We start from the raw sequence: 23,989 nt of genomic DNA, 5'->3' as shown, positions 1-23,989 counted from the left end.
CTTGGTCATTGTATATGAAAGTACAGCGTGACTTATTCTCCTGTCCTTATCGGGTAATCCATCTTTTTGAATTTTCTCGAAAATTGTTACCCAAGCTGTAAGCATGGGATATAGTGACTTAAAGCATTTGCTCATGCACTTTGAGTTGTTCTCCTCGACCCTTTAAAGCAAAGCTCCTTGCTACATCTGCACTTCCCGGTAAAGTCACCTCCCTCATTGTTCAGGTAAATTTCTCCGCATCTATTTCATTTCATCAGTCATGTATGTTGTAGCTTGGTTTCTTTTTGTTCCATATCATAAATATGCGAAATATAGAGTCGGGTTTGGTGGAGAACCGATAAACGTGAAAACTGAGAAACGAATAAGGTTCCACATTTTTTTTTCGTTTTGCTGAATGGTTCAACAAATAAGTAGAATTTGATTGATGGACAAAATAAGTGTAACGGAAAGAGTAGTTTTTTCTTATATTTAAATATACTCGGGCACCAATTTTGACAAGATTGGAACCATCAGTTTGCGGAGAAGATACCATCGGAGCAAAGGTCATTGGTATTGTAGTTATACAGAGTACTTACATGTTTACGGGTTATTTTAAACTTATCTGGGAAGCTTAGATACTACATTAATTTATTAGTTCTCCCAAAATGTCAAAATGTTACAAGAAGAGCTTACCAGGACCATATTTGGTAAGTTTGGATTTAGACAAGTTTAGACTGCGCATGTAATGAGAACTAATTGTAACACTTCTTTTCTTTTTTTCAAGGTGGATCAATTTTATTGTCTTTTTTTTTTCTTTCATCGATATATATAATCTCAGTTCTCCATAACTAGATTAATTTGTTTCAGAATATAGTAAATTGGAAAAATGGTTGCTCAATTTGATATCTAAGAGTTTAAGCGCATTTTCACTCATTACAACCATATACAGTCTTTCTGTCGAGACCTCAAAACCAGACTTGGTATTTTCTTTTACCAGAATGGTCAATTTAGTTTTTATTCCATGGCATCCCTAATAATAAGCCTTTATCTTGAGACCTAAATGAGATAGTTTGCTCTTCTCCTAACATCACAAGGTTTTGGCATAGTTGTTATGTGTTTTGGCATGGTTTTATGGTTCTATACGTACACTAAACATAAAATTGCTAATCACTGAGGAGCAACAGGTAATTATAAATTTTAACTTATAAATTACTCCCTCCGTCCATTTTACATGTCACTTTTGAAAAAATTGTGCATCTTCAAGAAAGCTTGGTTGGATGATTTGTTTACTTGTTTACCACTATATTTTCATTAAATTGAGTTTAATTGTTTGTATATTTGAAGTCGTCAAACATTGAATTGTAGCATGAGGGCATTGTTTGGGAAATTCTTTAAAGAATTGTATTGAACGGAGAGAGTGACAAGTACTGAGGGACAAATTTATTATTTTTCCAAAAATGACATGTAAAAGGGGATAAAGGGAGTGATATAAGGCTTGAAGAATCATTTTTCAGTACTAGTAGTCAGATAATTTATCACCTGTTAGTTCATACTGTAGGGATTAATAGTATCATACTTGCAGAAACAATACTTTTCTTGGATAATCATCTGACCTGGTTATTGATAATTGGTTATGCCATATCATTCTTCGCTGTGATCATTGATTTGTGTTATTGTACCAATTCATATATGATTACTGATCGTTCATCTATTTTAGTTGGTGAGGATGCCAGGTAATCAGCTGGGTACCCACACTATTAGAACACATGGAACTCATGTGGCAAAGTTGCACATGCATGATTGGCTTATACTAATGCTTCTCGTGGTCATAGAGGTCGGGTTGAATGTAATTGAACCGTTTCACCGATTTGTTGGAGAGGGGATGATGGAAGATCTCAAGTATCCATTGCAGGACAACACAATTCCCATTTGGGCTGTTCCGGTAACTTTCAGAATAACATTCAAAAAATCTCATAATGCCACCATTTTCAAGTTCTGCTACAGTAAAAATTAGTATGAATGATTATGTTTCTTAACTGCTTTCTGACAGATCATTGCAATAGCACTGCCTCTTGCTGTCATTATTGTATACTACTTTATCAGGAAGGATGTCTTTGACTTGCATCAAGCGGCTTTAGGCATGTTTTGCCTATCTAAACAATCTCAATGCTTCTGCAATTCATTACCTATTTGTATTTAGTGATATATTTTATTTACCCTATGTGCAGGTCTTCTGTTTGCTGTACTTGTAACTGGAGTTTTAACTGATTCAATTAAAGATGCTGTTGGTCGACCTCGTCCGGACTTCTTTTGGCGGTGCTTCCCTAATGGCAAAGGAGTGAGTCCTTGTCAGTTGGCTTTTACTTAACCTTCAGCTACTCTTGTAACCAGTAAACATTTTAGTTGCATTGTGTGAGCAGGTGTTTGATCCTATCACAAAGAATGTTATGTGTACGGGACTGAAGAGTGTCATCAAAGAAGGGCATAAAAGCTTCCCTAGCGGACATACTTCTTGTAAGTCAGCAGTATTTAAGCGGCTGAATTAATCTGTTTTAGTCCTGTATGACGATATGCAATAACATTTCTATTATACTGTATAAGCTTGTAGCAAAGTGATGTACGTAAATAACATAGCTATCTTACAAGACATCACTCCAATACATTTTTGAAATTACTGCTTCCTATAAAAATTTAAAGGAAGAAATACCAAATTGTGCCCCAAGTTCCTTGATCATATATGGGATCTGTGAACTACATAAAGTTCTATCGGAGTTCGAATGAATTATCCTCAGGGAATGATTCTTGGTGTCGAACACCTTAGTTAAAACATTTGTTTACAATTCCCAGTGTTATCAAATTATTCGCTTTGTGTAACGAATGAGCTGTTTCTACTGGACTTCAATCATAATAAGCCTTTGCTAGCACTAGAATTCTGTATTAGCATTTGGTTCACCATATCATTCCAGTGTAATATAGCAGTTGACATCACCACTGAGAATTGTTAGCAAGTTAGTGAATCCCGAAGCTGTTTTTTTTTTAAAACATTATTTTTGAAGTGGCTAGATTATTATGAGCATGCTTAGGAGTCCATGCTTCTATATCTTTGTGTAAAAATATTTCTTTGCTGGCCTTGATTTCTTGTGCAACTATTATGTAGGGTCCTTTGCTGGCCTTGGTTTCTTGTCCTGGTACTTATCAGGGAAGGTCAGAGTATTCGACCGCAGAGGCCATGTTGCAAAGCTTTGCATAGTCTTCCTTCCCCTGCTTGTTGCATCTCTAGTAGGAGTATCTCGAGTTGATGACTATTGGCACCATTGGCAAGATGTATTTGCTGGAGGTCTTCTAGGTTGTTATATGTTGTTAACATGTAGAAATTTTTACAGGCTTGAGTTTTGTTTATAATATTACTCATCTATTCTTATTCTTCTTTCTCTATACAGGGTTGACAGTAGCTTCGTTTTGTTATTTGCAGTTCTTTCCACCACCCTATGATATGGATGGTATTTTCTTCCTGATTTACAGTTAGCAGTTTCTTGCAACAGTTTATTGTCTGGTTAGAAAATTGGTTATGTTACAAATATCCGTAAATAAATATGTCTATTTTGTTGATAGCAATAGTGTGCCACAATTGTTGATTCCTTTTTACCAGCTTTCCCAATCAATCTATGGATCCAACAATTTATTGTGAGCTTATCTCGCAATAGGAAAAATGAACTTAAACTTACACCCAAGCACAATGATCAAGGTCGTCTTAAACTATCAGTGATCTACTAGTCTTTCAATGTTTTTCTATACTCTCTAATAGATTGAGGCCTTATCGACACATCAATTTAACTCCTTGCCTGTGATCTCCTAAAGATCTTGAAGTCAGATTCTCAAGTAATAATTGAAATATTGATCTGATTTTATTGATAATAACTATTTTTGTATGTTTTAACCTCGCTTGAGATATATAATGCTTAACCAGTCTTAAGGTAATGGCTCTGTTTAAGGTAGCTCCCATTTCTTATACATATTTTAGTTGTATCATCACATTTATACGAACTCAGAATAAGCTCATCATATATCGATAAAGACTCACTAGAAACCACACCAGTTGTTTGTAATATATTTTCCATTTCAGTATTATATTTGAGATTGGTAACTTACATAGATCGCCAATGACCTTACTTCAGGCTGGGGACCTCATGTGTATTTCCAGACATTGGCAGACTTAGCATCCGAAAATGGTGGCCAGACCTCATCCAGCAACATCAATTGTCTTGGTATACGTCCTGCAGAGCTTGAGAATGTATATATCCAATCTCACAATGGCGTGGTAAGTCCTATGCTAAATGGAGTCGAGAGTGGAAGAAGATATTAGTCTTAAGAGGAACAGTCAGAGACAGATGTCAGGATAGATTCCAAATGACAAATTCCTAGTTATGAACAATTCAATGCTCTGCACAAGTCCTCTATGTTCTGTTAGATACTAGAGTCGGTCAGTAAAATTGTATCCAGCTTTTTACAGATTTAGCCAGCAAGGGATCAGATTAGCCGTCCTCTGAGCTGATTCCTTATTCTAATGTATATACTAAAGAAGTTGATATCAGATCTGGATTTATTAGTAAAAGACATTATGTTTTTGGTTCATTTCTCAGTCAAATTTCTTCTTTTGTTTTTTCAAAAAAGTTTTGTCGTGCTACTTTGTATCACCGTATGTGCAATGGATTCCTCAGAGTCCAAATGTTGCTATATAAGGCCTTGTTTCATCCATCTACTCGACCAGAGTCCAAATGACAAGTCTTGACAGCCTGAGGAGGTACTGGAAGAAGAAACAGTACCAGAGACTCGACGACACAGCTGACAAAAAACGGGAGCTTAAACTAGCAAGGGCTGGGAGTCGAAGACAGCAAGTTGAAATTGTAAATGAAGCATCAAAGGTTATGTTGAAGTTGATATCAACTGTTAAGTTTTTGTGTAGGTTTCTGAAAGGGAAGATTGTTAGTTTGTCGAACAACGATGATAAGAAGATTTCGCAAAATATAAGTGATAAACCAAGAAATGAAGTTCATAGCAATGAAGTTGTTGATGCAAGGTCGGTTTTGGAGATTTTCAATAGCTTGGTTTCGAGCGCTGAAGGAGCTCGTTTATTAGCTTGTTCATCACTTGCCATTTTTGTTTGAACAAGTAATAGTGCATGATATCAAATATTCTATCAATGAAATCAAATTTATTGATCATGTTTGTTTAGTATCATAATTAAGGAATTTAGTCTCGGAAGCGGATGCTGCTTCCGACTTCTGCTTTTCTTGACCCGTTTGTGTGAAAAAATATAAGCACTTTTAAGAAGCTGATAATGATAGTTTTGTCTCAGAATTTCTCATTCTTTTCCAAACACTTTATTAACTTATTTATTTCTCATTTCTACTCCACTTATTTAAGTAAGATATCACTATTTTTTAAGATAGTCCAAACGGTCCCATTATAATTTTCATTTCTCTGCAAGTTTTGAGAAAATAATTTGAACTAAACTCTATGCCTTTCCCCTTATGTCTCATTTTTCGGGCAATCTACATCGTAAATTTTGAATTTGTTCGATATTTTTCCCTGCATTCTTTCTGTATAAATTTTATTTTCAGAAATATATCATTTCACGTCGAGAAAGAGAAATAAAACACTGATAAATGCTGAATTCATGCTTTATAATATGAATATATAATAATTCTTGTTAGAGGTATTATAATTTTTGAATTTATACACATCAAAAACATTATCGGGAGAAATATGAAGATCAATCTAGATAGTGGACGTTGTTTTAAGGATGGACCACTTTTAGACTTTGTGGGCTTGTCCAGGCTAATAACAGAAATCTTCTCAGTAAGCATAGCTTCGGTTGTAAAAAGAATAAAGGTCAGCAATTTTATATTTAAATATAACTATATATAAATTTAAGCTAGTCAACTCGATTTGACATTTCTAGCTTTGTCGAGTCAAATTTGAAAATTTAAAATTATGAATCGATCGAGTTCAAACTCGATCCCAACTTATTTTATTGAACTCAAACTCAAGTAAGATAATCTTCAATTCGATTAGTTTATGTCTTTAAATATCATTTAGTTTAATTGTTGACTCGGTAACAAAATCACCTCTAATCATCATTTATTTTGATTATTAACTCGGCAACAAAGGGTTTTTTCTTTTTTTTTTGACGAAATAGATTTCAAATTGATACTTGACCCGGGAAAAAACTCGACTCCTTGCTAAACAATTCAAATGTGAGCGTTTATCTGATCATCGTTCATTCTAGTTGTTAACTCAGCAAAAAAGTTATGTACTCTATATCAATTGTCATGGACTCGTGGTATATACATCCGGCGGAGCTTGAGAATGTATATATCCAAGAAGATACTACTCCGTTTCTTAATATTTTTTCAGTTTGTTTTTATCACGTTTGTCAATACACACTTTTGATTGTTAATGTCTTTAATTTCGTTTTAGTATCAAACATAAAAATTTCACAATATTAAAATACTCATGAATACGAATCCAACAAGATCACTCATGACTTAGTCTTATAGATTAAACGTAAATTAGTAATTTATCTCATGTTATGAACAGTCCCGACATTTCAAATGAGAAAAGTAAATAGAAACATAGGGAATATTAGTCTTGAGAGGAAACAATCAGGTAGATAGATGTTAGGATACCATGCATCACAATCTAGGAAGCATGAGTGCGGGGTGCACGGTACGAGAATTCGACAAATATAAAAATATGAGGATTCGGTAGGGATTCGGCAAATATTAATATGTTAAAAATATATTAGGCTATATTTCAAGAGTTACATATATATTTAAACTAAATAATCAAATAAATCAGCTCAATATCCTTAATAATTTACAATATAATTATCTAATAACACAAATTATTACACTATAAGATAGTTAAGTGATAAAATAATAAACTAATCACATAATTAATCATTAACGAGAAGAATCCTCTAAGTGTCGAAGAATCCCAAAGAATCGAGTGCGCAGAGCGGGTGAGTGGAGTATCCCTGCTTTCTAGATCACAACTAAAATACTAATATCTACACTAAGCTACTGTAGTAATTATCATCCATTTCATTGTTAATCTATTCACTACCATATAATTGAAATTTATGAACCAGTCAATGTTCTGCAGACTGCAGAAGTCTTGATGTTGTCTTGGACACTAGAATTGGTTGCTAAAATTATCTTCAGGCTTACAGAATCTTAGGCCGCTTGGGATTCAATTTTAGCCGGCCCGCGAGCCTCTTCCTTCTTGTAATGTACATGAAAAAGAATTTAGCTCATCATCTACTTAACCAAGTCATCTTCACATTTTCTCAGACATTTACAATTTACAAATGGCAAGCCTTGAGAGCGTGAGGAGGTACTGGAAGAGGAAACAATACCAGCGACTCGACGATAAATCTAACAGGAAACGGAAGCTTAAAATAGCAAGGCTTGGGAATCGAAGACAACAAGGAGCGAATGTGAACGAAACTTCCAAGGTTATGTTAAAGTTCATATCACCAATTAAGTTGTTCTCCAGGTTTCAGAATTGTAGAATTGTTCGCTTGTCGAGGAACATAGATAAGAAGCTTTTGCAAGATGATATTGGTTTTTCGAGAAAGAGTCGAGCAGTGCCTGTGGTTTCGGGTCCGAACAATGAAGTTGTTGATGCGAGGTTGGTTTTGGAGATTTACAAGAGGCTGGTTTCGACTGGTGAAGTAGCTCGTTTGTTAGTCTGAATACTTACCAGCAGTGGCGGTTCCAGAAATTCATTAAGTCGGGGAATTCATGAAAAAAAAATACTAAGAGAAGTCGGGGGTGCTTTTGAGCACCCCATCAATATCCGCCACTACTTATTAGAAAGAATTAGGTGCGCACTCCGGTGCGTGCAACTTAGTCTTGGATCCTTGTTAACTATAATAACACATAACATCGATCGAATCACTCTCGATCGGAGAAATTTAGATACTCGCAGAGATGTTGATGCTAAATGTACTCTTTGTAACATGAATTTATATTAGGCCTGATTATCCATTCTTCATGTTGAGTGATTGTAGCATTAATTTTTTGCTCTAATATTACATGCAGACTGGCAGAAACAAGAAAAAGATTCAAGAAAGGTCAAGATACATTGAGAAATGACATTTTATCTATGAATCAAACAAATGAACAGACTTTAATATTTAACAAGATTTGAACTCTCGACCTTCTTTCGTCTAAAAAAATCTTGACAAACACCGAAAACTGATACCATGATTAGACCTGGCAATTTGGTACACGACACGAACACGACACGAAAAGTTCGGGTTTGGTTTTCAATATTTGGTACACGAATACGAAAGTACACGAACACGAAAATACACGTTGAATTTAGTGTCGAGTTCGGGTTTTTATTTTATATACATGAAAGTACACGAATGTACACGATATATATATATTTTTAAAAAAATAAGTATATGTTCGTGTAAAAATATATATATTTATATATATAATATATATACATGTACAAATTTGTACACAATTGTATACATATATAAAGATTTAATATATATTTCACTATATAATACATAAAAATGCATATATTTCATTAAATAATACATAAAAAATGTATTTTTTTAAATATATTTTAGTTAAATTTAATTATTATATTTATATTAAATGTACACGAAAACTACACGAAAAGTACACGACACGTTTCGAAACGGGTACGGGTTTGAGATTAGGTACACGAATCCGAAACGGATCGGGTACGGGTTTCACCTTCAAGTACACGAAACGTGAAAATACACGACACGAAAGTACACGACACGACACGATTGCCAGGTCTAACCATGATGGACCTATATACACATCGTGGGCCTGTCATCGGTCCAGCTTAGCTAACCTGTGACCGACAGCGGGTTCTCTTGCTCGAGTCATTGCAACTGTAATATTTTTGAATGACAGGAACAATTTTTATTAAATGAATGATACCGTAAGTTACACTCTTGAAAAAAAAAACTGTAAATTTTGAATTGAAATCCAAGTAAAACCGTTTGATTTTCATTGTAACTTTGGCTGAAAACACTAACAAAAAACAAAAGGACAGATCGTTATCAATTTGCCTCGAATGCTCTCCACTAAATCCAACCTCCACCAACTTAGACACCCACACTGTAAAATGGAGCAAGTTTTCCAAAATTACAGGATCCAATGGAGAAGCCTGCCAGCCTGCTCTTCTCAAGAAAGTAAAAGTCACTCTCCGTTTACTATTGTATTTTTTTACGGCAGATAAATAGAGGCTACACGGAGAAAATAATATCTCCAATGTTATTAGCTAAATTGGTTAAATAAAATATTATATTATAATGATTAGCGATATTATAAATGATGGAAAAGTGATTTTTCTTGAATGGTATTTAGTTAGAGCAAGTCCAATGCTAAAGCTAAAATGATTTAGCTATGGATATAATATGAAATCAAAGAAACGTAAAATATGAAAATAAGTACAAACAATTAAATCGAAATTGTTTTTATATTCATTTTCCTTTAAATTCTCACTTGTGTTGCCTTGTGGCAATTATATACACATCTATACTTGGTATATTTAGAAACTAAGTATAGCTTTTTTTCAATTTTAACATCAGATATAACATTGCGGTGGACTGTGGAGTGCTAAGTTTTATAAGTGATGATATATTAAAGAATAGCATTTTATATCATTACATTGGACTTGCTCTTCTACTTGTGAGCTATATCTCAAAAAGAATATCTTTTATTATAATTATTGGAAGGAGATGAGTTGAACATGCAATAAGCGGAAAATATTAATATAAAGTTGGAGGAGATGAGTTGACATTTATAAATAATGAGAATGGATGAACAAATATAAAAGACCAAATAAAGTTAGCTAAAAAATCCAAGTAAGGTGAACTAAAAGAATTATTGTGTTATGTAATAATATATAAGAAAGTTGAGAGAGACAAGAGAGAAAGTAGTAGATATCATTGTATATTGATCATATGATTATACAAATGGTTTTTATATAGGATTACAAATATCAGTTTTAAGTAAACCGAAAGTTGGTCTAACTAGTGAAAAGCCAAAAGTCTCGTTAGTAAAAAGTCAAAGACATTCACATAAATATATTATTTATACATTAAATACTACCTTTCACTTCACCCTCCTTTTTTTTCTCTATTCTATTACTTTATACCGTGCCCAAACCAAATGTAAAGAATTGTCCGGGACGGAGGAGTATATATTCAGACTAAATGTAAGGAATTGCCCGGCACGGAAGAGTATATATTCAGAGGATGTTCTCGGGAGTTAGGACACCTAGCCCAACTCCAATCATAGAATCATAGATCCAAATTTGGATAATCAAATGATCCATTCTAATCATATAATCTAAATACAGATCCAAATTCATTCATCATTATTATATTCGTATATTTTGATTTTTAGATATTTTTAAAACGATTAACTAAGTCATCATTAATTATATAATATAACCAACAACTAGATAAAGATAAAATATTAAAAAATAATTCGAAAAAGATAAAATGGTATATTAAAATAATTTAAAAGCATTAAAATATTACATAAAAATACCAATTTTTTAGAATTAGTATATTTTTTCCGCAAATACTCAATTAGTGCATTTCGAAGTTCAAGATGGATTGTCTCGCAGGAACAAGAACTAATTAGCTGACGACTAAATTGATAATTTAATTGTTATTTAAAGTTTTTAATTGTTTATATTATTTCATGTTTTTAATTTTCACATGTTCTGAAATTTTATGTATATTGAATTTTAATTTATAATCACTCATCTTTAGTTATATTCTAATCTTAATTAAGTTATCTTTAATGACATCAACAAAATTATCAAATAATAAATGTATCATATTTTAATCTTAAAAAGATTTGGACGAGTAAATACTGAACAGTAGTGATCCAAATTTGGACCAATACTATTCACTGATCCAAATTTAGATCACTATCTAGTACACGATTGAAGTGATTTGGGACAAATTTATCTCAAAAATTTAGATTTTCAGATCACTGTTGGAGATGTCCTTACTCCGGCAGATGCTGTGAACACTGAACACCAGGGTAAAAGAACCGGTAGGTTGTTGGCAAAGTAACAGCTGGGAAACAATATTTGGTGTTGCGAAACAAAACTTCAAGTAGCACACGGTGTTGCGAAACAAAACTTCAAGTAGCACACTAAGGCTAAGGTGTGGCAGTGTGTGTATAGAGGGGATTCTCGAGGGGCCGCAATGTGTCCACTACTTACGGGGCACTGAATAGACACTACTCTTACTCTTATTTTGCACTACACGTATCTCAGCGACTCAGCCACTCCAACAACTTCAACTATGATTTCACACTCACCAAATAATCATCTTTACGTCGCTAATATCCTTCACCGTGGATTGTTTTTCGCATGGTTGTCACTGCGGTAAATCGAGGTTGGTCGATAAATTCTGGATTAATCGAGTAGTCGTAATCTAGTCAATTAAAAAAAATATATTGTATATAAAATATTATATATATTATATATTTTTTACAAGGAAAGGAGTATTATTGAAAAATAAGAATAAAGTAAAAAAAATAATTGATTTGAACCTTTCGCTCGGTGAAAATCGAAGAAAGACCTGACGACGGTTAGGAAAAAAAAGTCTGAAAGAATTTGTTTTAGGATTTTTCTAGATCAACGTACTTGAAAATCTGTAAATAAAATGGTTTATCTTCTTCTTCTTTGACAATTTAGCGCCTTACAATGAATGTCTATTTTAATATTTTTCAAGCTGAATCATAGTTGAACCCGGGTGTCTTATGACAACCGGAGATAAACCCATCATTGGACTATCCCATCGTGCTCGAAAAAAATGGTTTATCTTAAAACTACAATAAATTCAGTTTATACACCTGCTGAGCAGAGAGTTGGGATGCATTTTGACGTTTGAACCCCAAAACAGGCCGGCTGGTAAAAAAATAATTTATACATCTCATGGTCAAGTTGATTGGTACAGCAACAAATCCAAACACTCTCGATCAAATAACATCACAACTCAAAGACCACCCGAGATTTATCTTGATATCTTCTCTTCACTTTTTTCCTGAGCCAACTAAAGTGCTTAAAGAGGAAAATCTAGTCGCTGACTTACAGCCCTCCTCAGCTTTCTTCTCCTTTTCTTTATTATACAAAAAATCTGTCTGTACACGATAAAAGTGATGTAGCATCACATTTCTCTCCTTTTCTTGCACGCACTATCCAACTTCTCCCGTTCTCCACCGAACCAACATGTTTAAAGTTTAATCACCGTATCATATCCACAAATTACACTAATTACTTTTATGAAAAGTTCAATAATCCCACTTCCCACTTATGATTAATTAATAATTAATATTACATACATCACTGTTATGTCATGCATGCTTAAGCCATGGAAACAGACAAAACCGAACAATAATATTATGTACCCCAAATCTTTCCCGACATTCTTCCCGGATAACGTGATAAATAAATGACTAATTTTAATTGTGTATTTTATATGCATATAAGGTTTCTCATTATTGTTGATGTGAGTTAAAAAAAATCAAAAATTATCAATTAAAAATTAGAAAAGAAAAATTTAAAACTTTTTGGCCGGATAGCATTTTTCAAAACAGAATTTTAACCACCTCGAACAATGAATTAAATGGGGAATGTTTTTAATTTCACATTTGGTGAAGTACGATACCAAGATTGAGTTTCCATAACGGTTACGCTGGTCTGTTATCTTCTTCAATCTTCATACCAAATCTAGCACCTCTTCCCATGACATACTTCTTGATTTTCAACGACTCACGTGTACACGTGTTTCATCATTTCATAATAACGAGAAAATCATACTCATATCATATCTTCATTTCAGAGTATATTAGAAAAATAAGCCCGTCTTTCAGAGTATATTAGAAAAATAAGCCCATGGCTTATATATAGATGATATGAACGTGATCTTTTACGATACACGGAGTCCATTTCAGAGTATATTAGAAAAATAAGCCCGTCTTACAAGTATGCATGCTCTATTTGGCAACAGAGACAAAAAATACATATGAATTTGATTCTTATATCCGGTGACGTAACCAGACTGAGGTTTAGAGGCAAGAACATTTTCCGGCCAAGTTTAAATATTATTCCATCACGTATATCTCATCCTATTATGCTCATAAGATAGAATTGTCAAATTACATGTGACATGTGTTTGTTATTCGGCATTTCAGATTGATGCAATAGAGTGCCAGAGCATTTATTAAAATTATACAAAATAGTAGAAGATGATACGTGCATATTTTAATATATCATAAGAGTAATGTAATTATGTGCAAAAAAATTGAAAACAAGTAAGCGACCATCACAATTCACAAAAATAAATGTAAATTTTAAACAACAATACATCATTCGTTTTCTTGAAGAATAATGAACCAATGTGCTGAATTTAACCATCACAAACTCCAACATTAAATTATGTTCATTAAAATTCAGAAGCCCCAAATTATGTTAATCAAACATCGATTAATCAAATTATGTACCACTCAATTGTTTAAAGTTCAAACTCTAATTCTTTAGAAATATGGAACCCTCAATTAACAATCTCTTTATACAAAATCGCATCAGATTTAAAAAGATTAAAGAATTAACAATTTATCCCAGAATCAATCAAAATATCATATCTTGAAATTTAGAAAGCAAGTGCCTCTCTATGACACTTATAATTAAGCGAGGGCTAAAAAAAATTATATTGACATCAATAATTCAGCGGGGGTTCAAAAAATATAAACTATTTTTTCGAGTTCAGAGGGCTCTAGCATCCCCTAACCCTCCTCTTGTTCCGTCACAGCTGCTTATATCTTAATCTTTTTTATTTTATTTTTATTTTTTAACGTAGGAACCCGCAGCCGCTACCATTCGGGTGCGCACTGGGTAAACCCACGAGCTCACGCAAATCATGGCGGTTTGAAGTATGAGTTTAATTTATTTTTTTTTTTTTTACAACAAACGCCAAATTTAGGTTTGTAATAAACAAAATCTCATACCTTTTTTCAGATCTCATCAACCAAACGACTAGCGCTATCAAAAAATTTGAAAAATCTGATATCCGTCTAAAAAATCCGTATTCGTATCCGAAAAAACGGATATTATAATATTATCATTTAGCAAAAAAAAACCGGATATTATCTATATCTGAAAACTAAGCAGATATTATCCATATCTGAATTCGTGATATTCTAATCCAAAATTAAATACGTATATGATATTTAAATTATATAATATATAATTAAAAAAATTATTCTATTAACTTGTAGTGTGTGTATTAAATAATATATTAACATAGGTTTTATATAGTTGTACAAAACACAAATACTTTGTACATGCATGTATAAAAATATCATAGTTTAGTCGTAAAAAAATTGTTCTAAAATCATGGGCAATACAGTAGGGCAATCAAAAAATCGGACATCCACATTCATATCCGAGAAAAAGCAAATATTATTCATTTACAAAATAAAGCCAATATTATCCGTATATGAACTTGATAATTAAAGGTACGAATCAGATACAATTACAGACATATCTGGTCTGTATCCGAATTATTTGTTTGACACTCCTACAAATGACCTCCAGCTAGATCTAAAAGAAGATTACTTTAACGTTATAGTTATTCGAGTATAAAATTATGATTCATTTGAAACTTTAAATTTGTTGCGGGGGCACAGCGCTGCTGCTCCGAAGATCTTGAATATCTTAATCAAGATTCTATCTATGAGCTGATTCGACTTGTTTCAATGAAGTTAATTTAAGTTCATCAGTTTGTAGAAAGAACTATTACATTGATAATGAAGTACACTAAGATAGTTTACTATTAAGTGATGTGTGATTGTCCTAGTGCATGTATACAAAAACTTTAGACTAATCTAAGAGCATCTCCAACGGCGTTGGCTATAATCGTTGGCTAAATTGGACCTGTAAGACTTTATGTAAAATTTCTGAACCTGTAACACATTTTGCTTCAATGGTATTGGGTATCTTGGTTGGCTATAATTTAAAAGTAGTATGTTATTAATATTTCAAATTGTTAAAATAGAATATATCGCTACAGATTTTCTTACAGACCTGTAGAGGTTCGACAAATTTAGCCATCCATAGGAGGTTGGCTAAAATTATAGACAACAGGTGGGCGTGGTTGGAGTGTACTTTTTTGACAATGTTGGCTATAATTTTTAATTATGGTATGACAACTCACATTTTAGCTAAGGGTACTCTATGGTTGGAGATGCTCTAATCAAACTTTTTAAGCATGCATACCTAACAGCTAATATATTCTTAAATCGACTATATTTTATTTGCCGGGTTCATACAGATTGAGGTTGGACACATCCAGCTGGGCCGCAAGATTTTCGGTGAAAGCTAAATTCGCCTAAGCGTAGATATTTAAAAAAAAAATGAATGCATGAAAGTCTAAAGAGGTGATAAAAGCTAGGCCGTCGACGAACAAAACCGAGTCGAGTTTTAATCAATTCGAGCCAAATTTTAATTTTTTTCCTGACGAGCCGAACCGAGCTTTTTTATAGAACAAAAAATGTGTTCGAGCTCGAACTCGTTAACTAACGAGCCGAATACGAGTTTGTTCGCGAAAAAATACGAACTGAGCCTAGCCGAGCCAGAAAAAGATATGATCAAACCGTTAGTTGACTCTTAAAATAGTTAACCAAATAAAATTATTTTTGTTTGAAACTTTGGTTATTTCACTAAAATGTATATATGTTAACATCCATATGGTTGGATCGGAAAAAAAAATATTTAAAAAAAAAATCGAAACACCAGTTCATGACTAAACACTGGTTAGTAGTATTAATCAAACTGATGCTTGACTGGTAAAATAGTAAATCAAATAAAATTATTCTTTTTTAAATTTTAATAACATCACAACAATATATAAATGTTGACATTCATACGGTTGCATCGATTAAAAATATTTTTTTTTAAATCAAAACATCAATTCAAGACTGGACATTGGGTGGTGGTACTAGTCAAACTGATGTTTGACTAATAGAATAGTAAATTAAATAAAATTATTTTTTCCCAAAAATTTGGTTACATCAATGGAATCTATAGGTGGGTTTTATGTTGAATTTTAGTTCAATAATATGTATTTACTATAAAAATATTTAAAATATTGCATTCTTTCGAGTTTTAACGAGCCGAACTCAAGCCGAACGAGTTCGAGCCGAGTTCAAGCCGAACACACTAAAAACTCGTCTCGGTCTTGTTTTTTTAACGAACACATTTATGTGTATGAGCTCGAGCTCAAATTCTTAAAATATTTTAGCTTTTATCGAGTCGAGCTCAAGTTTGTTCGCGAAGAACTCGGTTCGTGAACAGCTCTAATAAAAGCTACAAATGTTGAAAGAAATTATATGAAGCTCGTAATGAGCCTTTAATTACGACTTGTCACCTTTTAGCACATCCGTATCTGATGAAGCAGCTATACCCTCGATAGGAGGACTAGTTCAATTTTAGTCGAAACCATAAGATAATAAGGTACTACTAATAATAAAACTATAAAGCGAGTCATCAAGACTTCTGTCTTGAGCTGGTTGAAAAGATTTAGAAATCTCCTCAAAAAACCAACTATTAGCGATACAATGCATAATTATATAGTTATAATTAAGCCATAAGTTGGCATAGAAAGACAAACAAACCCCATCAATCAAGTGCCACTTTTCTTCTCGTTCATGGGAATAATTTTTAGTAGTAGCAAACTAGCAATAGACGACTAGTAGTATGAAAACTCCGAGAGCCTGGGAAAACGAGTTAGTGGACTTGTTTTCTTTCTCCCACAAACATGCCTTTCTTTTACCCATCTTCAACCCCTACCCAACTCACAAGTAGAGTAGTTCTCTCCATTTTTGCATTTCCTCGTCTTTGCACTGACGATCGGCAAATTCGAATAATTGAATTTAAATTAAATAAAAAAATAAAAAATTTATTCGAATAAATAGTCAGCATATCAAATTATTTAAAGCTTTTACTCTTTTCTAAAATCTTTTACTCTTTTCTAAAATTTAGTATAAAAAATTATTTAAAGCTAACCAATATGAAAAAATTAGTTTAAAATTTTATTTTAGTTTCTCCAACTTGGTTACACACATGTTATAAATATAAAATATACAACTTACGTAAACCAGCGAGACATTCTTCTTATCTCTAGTTTAGCCCACTTTCTAATATTATTGATTATTTTTGTCAAACTTCTAGAGACATATAAAAAGATTTCATATCATATATTATTATATTCATTTATGTGATATATTATATATATTATAATATTGAATTATAATTATGTATTATTTTTATAATAATCAATGTAATAAATATATATCTTACAAATTCAATTAATTTTATATAATCCGTATAATCTATCATTTTACGATATCATGGAAGATGTTCTACTGATTATATTGACACATCCAATCCATGTACTCCCTCTATCCGTCTGAGTTCTTTACAGTTTTTTTACACTGCTTGACACGCATTTTAAAACGCATATAAAACATAATTATATAACTTATTTTTAAAAAATTATTTATTTGTATAAAAATATAAACACTAAACTTTTATTCAGAAGAAAAAAAAATTCAAAATAATTTATCAACAAATATTTTATAAGAGTATTAGAATGCGTGCCGAGACTCGTCTTCAACGTAAACAAAGGCGACGGAGGGAGTAATATGTTTCCCAATTTTGCATGAAATATATCCCTCTAAAATTTATTACAAAATCAAATGATCCAGAAAAGTAGCTATTCTCGCCTTTATATACGACCCATCATGTCCCCTCCTTACTCCCACGCCTACTCTCACTTTCTCCCTCTCTCTCTCTTCTCCTCACTCTACCCTGCCAGCCCCCCAAATAAAACACTCTTTCTCATTTCACACAGCACCCATTTTTCACTAATCCATGGCCGGCGGTAACCCCCAAATCTCACCGGACTCGCGTCGACACAGCGGCCGGCGGTCCAAGAAACGGCGGCCCACGTAAACTGCATCACAAAAGCAAACAATGACAAAGCAGTGCAATACACATTTCACTCTCCCAAGTGTCTCAACATCAATGTTGAGACAAGTCCGGGAGATGGATAATGTTGCATTGTGGGGAATTGAGGGTAGCGGTCCGACTTCACCTTTAGTTTTTTTAAGTTTTAATGTTGTGTTATTATGTTCGTGTTGTTTACGAGAAATGTAGCGAAATGAAGATATAGAAATTTGGATTTATGAGGGATATATGTAAGAGTTGCATACCAGGTAGCTTGGTTTTGTTGGTGGAGCTGCTGGGCATGCATCGCTTACACATATCAATATATCATGTTTAATTATATATGTTTTGCTTTTTCTGAATTTATCAACTTCTCCTTGCTTCGCAACGGAGATTTTTTCCGTTCATGCTTTGTGATACCTTTCGAGTTTCGAGTCTGCGATATAGGAAACATATCGGATATGAGGTATTCTCTCGTGTCATTGATCAATTCTATAGTTTCACTATTTTACATGTATTTTAATTTTTTTTATAAAGTATGATTCTATTATTTATGTTTAGGATTTTTTCTCTAGAATAAAAATTTAATAATTGAGTTTTCAAAAAATTAAAAAAAAATTATGGCTATGTTTGGAAATTAGAGTTTTGGGGCAAAATTAGAGGTTTGAGGTGGTTTAGAGGTTTGACCATTAGAATCCGCTAATATAAGTGTTTGGTAGTTAGCGGATTGAAATAGAAGTTTGGACCCAAAAAACTAATTTTGAAAAAGCTACTTTTGGGAGCTTTTTGGGTTGGACGTTTTGGTTTGTGTCTGAAAAAGCTAATCAATCAGCTATTAACCAAACAGTTTTACGAGAAACGGCTAATTCAATCCACTAGTCAAAACATCTATTTCAATCCGGTAGTTAAAACATCCAATTCAATCCGCTAACGACTAATCCTGAAACAGGGCCTATAAAATTATATTTTAAATAAATATTAAATTACGTTCCACTTCTCCTGTGCATACAATTCAGGGACAGAGAGCATCGGACTGTAATGCAATGAAATCTTTAACTTGATGTAAAGATGTTCACACACAAGAGATCGAGTATGGATGCAGGGCCAGTGGCAGTGAGTAGATGTATAGTGAAAGGCTGTGTGGTGTGAAGCAGTCAGCGGTTACCAATTGGCCCAGATAGCATAAATTTTTACATCAGCCTAGTTTGCAAGATTTGACATTTCCGGTGGTATAATAGACTAGTAGTAGGATCATAAAAATAAAGTACCGATCATTAATATATGCCAAGATACGCACCATCACCCTTCAGGCCTACATTTCTGCTTCCGTCTGCCGTAGTAAAACCAGCAGGCTTGTACTGGTTATTAAATTAAACAATATTCTCTTCGTCTTAAAATAAATGTTAGTTGATCTTTTTCAGATAATTTGAGTTGGAAAAAAATATATTTTTACATATTATTTTTTAATTTTTTTCTGAATAAAATTTTAACATCTATATTTTTGTTTTAAAAAAATTGGAAAATAATATCTAAAAATACGTTTTTTTTACACCTTCAATTACTGACAAAACGTCAAATTTACATTTATTTTGGGAAGTAATATATTTAATATTTTGATTAATTTTAGGGACGGTTTGGTATATGTAGTACTCCGTCCGTCCCCCTCAATTGTTTACATTGGAAGAGGACACGGAGACCAAGACAATGTATGAAAAATGAGTAAGAGTAAAGTGGTGGGACGTACCAATATTTAATAATAGATTTGAGATAGTGGAGGAAAGTAGTGGGTGTAATAGTAATTTTTATTGTTAAATATGAGATAGTAATAATAGTAGTTTTTATTGTTAAATATGAGATAGGAGAAGAAGATAGTGGGTGTAATGATTGGAAAAACTTACTATTTATAGTAACGTAAAAAAATGAGAGGGACATCCCAAAATAGTAATTGTAAAGAAATGAGAGGGACAGAGGGAGTAGTATAGTCACCAGATTTAGGAGACAAAAATAAAAAAAAATAGTATAGTCACCAATAGGAAACAAAAATAAAAAAAATGATATAGTCACCAATTAGATTATAGTGATTGAAATCACAAATTTCATAATGATATATGAGTGTGGTGAAATGAATGAGAAAATATTTTTTTCATCAATTTGATAAATTTGTACAAACGTTAACTCAGATTCCTATCAAGAAAATATGGTAATTATATAAAAACGAGACCTAAGAGTAAACTAAAGTTTTTAGATTATGGTTTAAGATATTCGATATCTCCAATAGTTAGATTTTGGGAAATTTTTTATGGTACACTCGTAGATTTGATTTTTCTCCTTAACTTCTACGAGTAATACCATCATGGTAATAAATGTCGTAGTAGTGCACTCTCCCGTTAGTCGAAACGTTAGAAAAATGTTAGTGGATCGGTTTTTCAAAAAATTAACTATAAAATAAAGATTTTAAGTTTTAAATAAAAAAACAAGCTATGTTGGTGATTTCGTAAACTATTTTAGTCTTGGTTTAAGCTATGTTGAATATTATTTGAACAATTATTTGGTTTGTACTTTGTTTTTGAAGGAACTTGTGTTAGTACAGTTAAAATTGCTGGAAAGAGCGTCAAAATTCAGTTGGCGTGGCTTTAGAGGAGGCCACTAACAGATTGGCTAACGTTTTGTCTAACAGAAGTGCATAGCTGAGAATGTTGAGTCTCATTCTTATATAATTACCATATTTTCTTGTGTATCAAAATTTAGAAACTGTTGTTGCCGGTATAAAATAGCATAATTTTATGCTAGTTCGTCATGCAATTAATACAAGAAAAATGTCATGCAGTTGGTAAGTTTCAGAATATACTTCTCATATTATCTGTGATCATATCTGTTCATTAATTTTCGAAAGAACACGACCCAAAAATTTGAGTTTTAAATTTTAAGTATGCGATATCAAAAATTCGACAACACAAGATTACTGTTCCCTCCATCCCATTCAATTGTATACATTATTTTTTACCACATTTTTCAAGACGTTTTTAAAATATAGTTTCATAATATTGTTTTAATTTCTATTTTTTCTCAAAAAAAATTTGATATTTAAACTTTTATTCAAAAAAATAAATTTTTAAAAAACCATCGTGGAACAATAATTTATAAGAGTCTCGAAATTCGTGCAAACAATGAACGTATACATCTCAATGCGGCGGAGGGAGTATTTCGATTTCATGTCGAATTTACATTTTTCACTCGAGTACACAAAACGACACGAGTGCACAACATATGTAAATATATAAATATATAAATTTGTATTAACATATGAGTAATTTTTTGGCGATGGCTTAAAAGTACGGCTTCTGGGTTTATAAGTCGAAGCGCTTATTCGTACCGTTTAAATAAAAAGTCAAGAAATACTTATAAGAAGTTGAGAATGCTAACTTTTGTTTCATGACTTCTACTTTTTTTTTTCAAACACGGTTAGAAATCAATAAGTTTTGATAATATAACACTTTGTAACATGTTCAATTGGAATCTTTATCATTTTGTCAGTTGTAAATGTTAGGGGTGTGCACGGGTCGGTTCGGTTTCTATCTAAAACCGTTACCGAACCGTGTATTTCGGTTCGGTTCGGTTTTTAGGTAGAAACCGTAACCGAACCGTTTGAAACGGTTTTTTTCGGTTCGGTTAACCGTCGGTCGGTTACGGTTTTTTCCGGTTTTTATTTGATTGGAAACTAGTATATACAAATTTAATACTACATTTAATTTTAGAAAAATATTTATATACTTATAATATCAATTTCTCTTATTAAACTATATAAATAATATATTGTATCACACACATATATATAATATGTTATATATAATAATATATAATAAATATTATATATTTTTATATATTATATAAACGGTTCGGTTTTTCGGTTCGGTTTTAGGGGTAAAACCGTAACCGTAACCAAACCGTTATGTCGGTTCGGTTCGGTTACGGTTTTTTTCGGTTTTTGTCGGTTACGGTTTTTGTCGGTTTGGTTTTTCGGTTTTTCGGCTCGGTTTCGGTTTTTCGGTTTTTTTTGCTCACCCCTAGTAAATGTCATATGATTTATCTTAAGAGGCATCAACGGATGGGTAGAATAGTGAAATCAATGTTTTAATACCTAAAATTCGCGGGTGTTACATATGATTAATCGGGGTGAAGTCAGTGTCCTATTTGATAATTAACCGTTAAAAGAAATGACTCGTTGTTTGAAATAAATAAATGGATTATAAGTAATAAGTGAACTTGACTTATAAGTTATTGTGGGTGTTTGGGTGGGGTTTTTAAGTCCCGCTTCTGAAATTTTAAGTTAAAAACACTTATTTGTACCGTTTGTGTAAAAAGTCGACAAGCACTTATAAAAAGTTAGGATTCCTGACTTTTGTTTCATGTTTTCTGCCTTTTTCTCAAACACTTTAATCACTTATAAGTCTTAACTAACTTCTATTTCATTTTTTTTTACTTTAAGCAAGAAACATTTATTTTAAACTCACCCTTAAAAGTGTTTGGATAATTTTTATTTATAAGCCAAATTAACGTTTGGTAATTTAAATTTATAAACGAAAAAAGTGAAATTATTAAAGTAAAAGAAACATTATTACATACAAAAAATTTCATAATAAAAAAAAGCCAAAAAAACAAAGATAGCATTTTTGCCTTCCAGCTTCTTACTTAAAAAATCAAAATAAATACTTCTGTTTTTTTACTAAACATAACATTACGTAAAAAGTAGAAACAATTGTCCGGAATTAATTATTTAAAACTAAGGCAAACACCCACTAAATTTTATCTACGCACAAATTAGAAGTCATCAACTAGTCGCCGGGAGCTTAGATGTAGCGTAAAAATTAAAGTTGAGTGATGTGAAACAGTCAAGAGTGACCAAGTGGCCCGACTAAAATCTTTTCACTGCAACTAGCCAAGGGCTTGTTTTGCAGAGCACTGTCACATAAAAATAGAGTACGGATGACAGAAGATACGTACCAAATCCCATAAAGACAGTGGTGGCAGTGCTTCTTTTACATGTTTGAGACTGGGGAGTTTATAAATTTGGATAAATCACTGGTTTTGTCTGCCCTGAACAAACAAGGGAAGTACTGCACTAGTTAAATCAGTAGGTAGCTAATGTAGCTAGGTGGCTGCGCGCAAATCTCCTGCGCCACATCTCAAAACCAGAATCCAGTTCAGGCTTGTTGAGCCCATCTGCCCATGTGATACTAGTGTGTGTATTGGTTAACTGATGTGATGTGATTTGATTTTACACCTCCAGGTACTGTATTCATGCTGCCACGGCTCTTTACGGCCTCCCATCACTTTATTTTACCATCTGGAAGACTGTAACTATTCACTAACGCCATAATCGTTGTTGGTTAATACTCCTTGGTAGAGATTAAAATGGCTGAGTATATACTACTACTCCATTCCATCATCATGATGTTTACGTTCACTATTTGTATACATTTTGAATCTTCTATAAAATACTTCTTCTGTTACTTTCATTTTTTTACAGTTTTTTCATATGCCCGACACGTATTTTAAAGCACATATAAAACATAATTCTATCATTTATTTTTAAATTTTTTCTTTTTTTATAAAAATTTAAACACCAAATTTTTGTTCAGAAGAAAAAAAAATTCAAAATAATTTATCAAACTACCTTTTACGAGAGCATTAGAATGCGTGCTGAGCCCTCGTCCCCAATGTAAACAAATGAGGGGAACGGAGGGAGTATAGTTTAATAACGTTTTTTTTAATTTATTTTTTTCTAAATAAAAGTTTAAACGTCAAATTTTTTATAAAAAAATATTATAAAACTATACTTTATAAGAGTTCCAAAATATGCGCCACAAAATAGCGTAAAGAACGTGACAGGGAAGTAAACATCTTTATACCCACTTATGTG

At 32.5% G+C, this 23,989-nt stretch overlaps 1 protein-coding gene across 1 annotated transcript; it reads left to right on the top strand.

Moving 5' to 3' along the window:
• Positions 1-36: 36 nt before the first annotated feature.
• LOC108194254 (lipid phosphate phosphatase 2) lies at positions 37-5,201 on the top strand. Its single transcript, XM_017361194.2, has 8 exons — positions 37-224; positions 1,697-1,921; positions 2,030-2,117; positions 2,208-2,317; positions 2,400-2,493; positions 3,137-3,325; positions 3,420-3,479; positions 4,155-5,201. The coding sequence occupies exons 2-8, from the start codon at positions 1,706-1,708 to the stop codon at positions 4,340-4,342; spliced, it is 945 nt and encodes a 314-aa protein (XP_017216683.1). The 5' UTR covers positions 37-224; positions 1,697-1,705; the 3' UTR covers positions 4,343-5,201.
• The last annotated feature ends 18,788 nt before the right edge of the window (positions 5,202-23,989 follow it).

Source organism: Daucus carota, chromosome 7 (assembly GCF_001625215.2).
Source record: "Daucus carota subsp. sativus chromosome 7, DH1 v3.0, whole genome shotgun sequence".
Taxonomy (NCBI): Eukaryota; Viridiplantae; Streptophyta; class Magnoliopsida; order Apiales; family Apiaceae; genus Daucus; species Daucus carota.
This window is presented reverse-complemented; position numbering and strand designations above follow the sequence as displayed.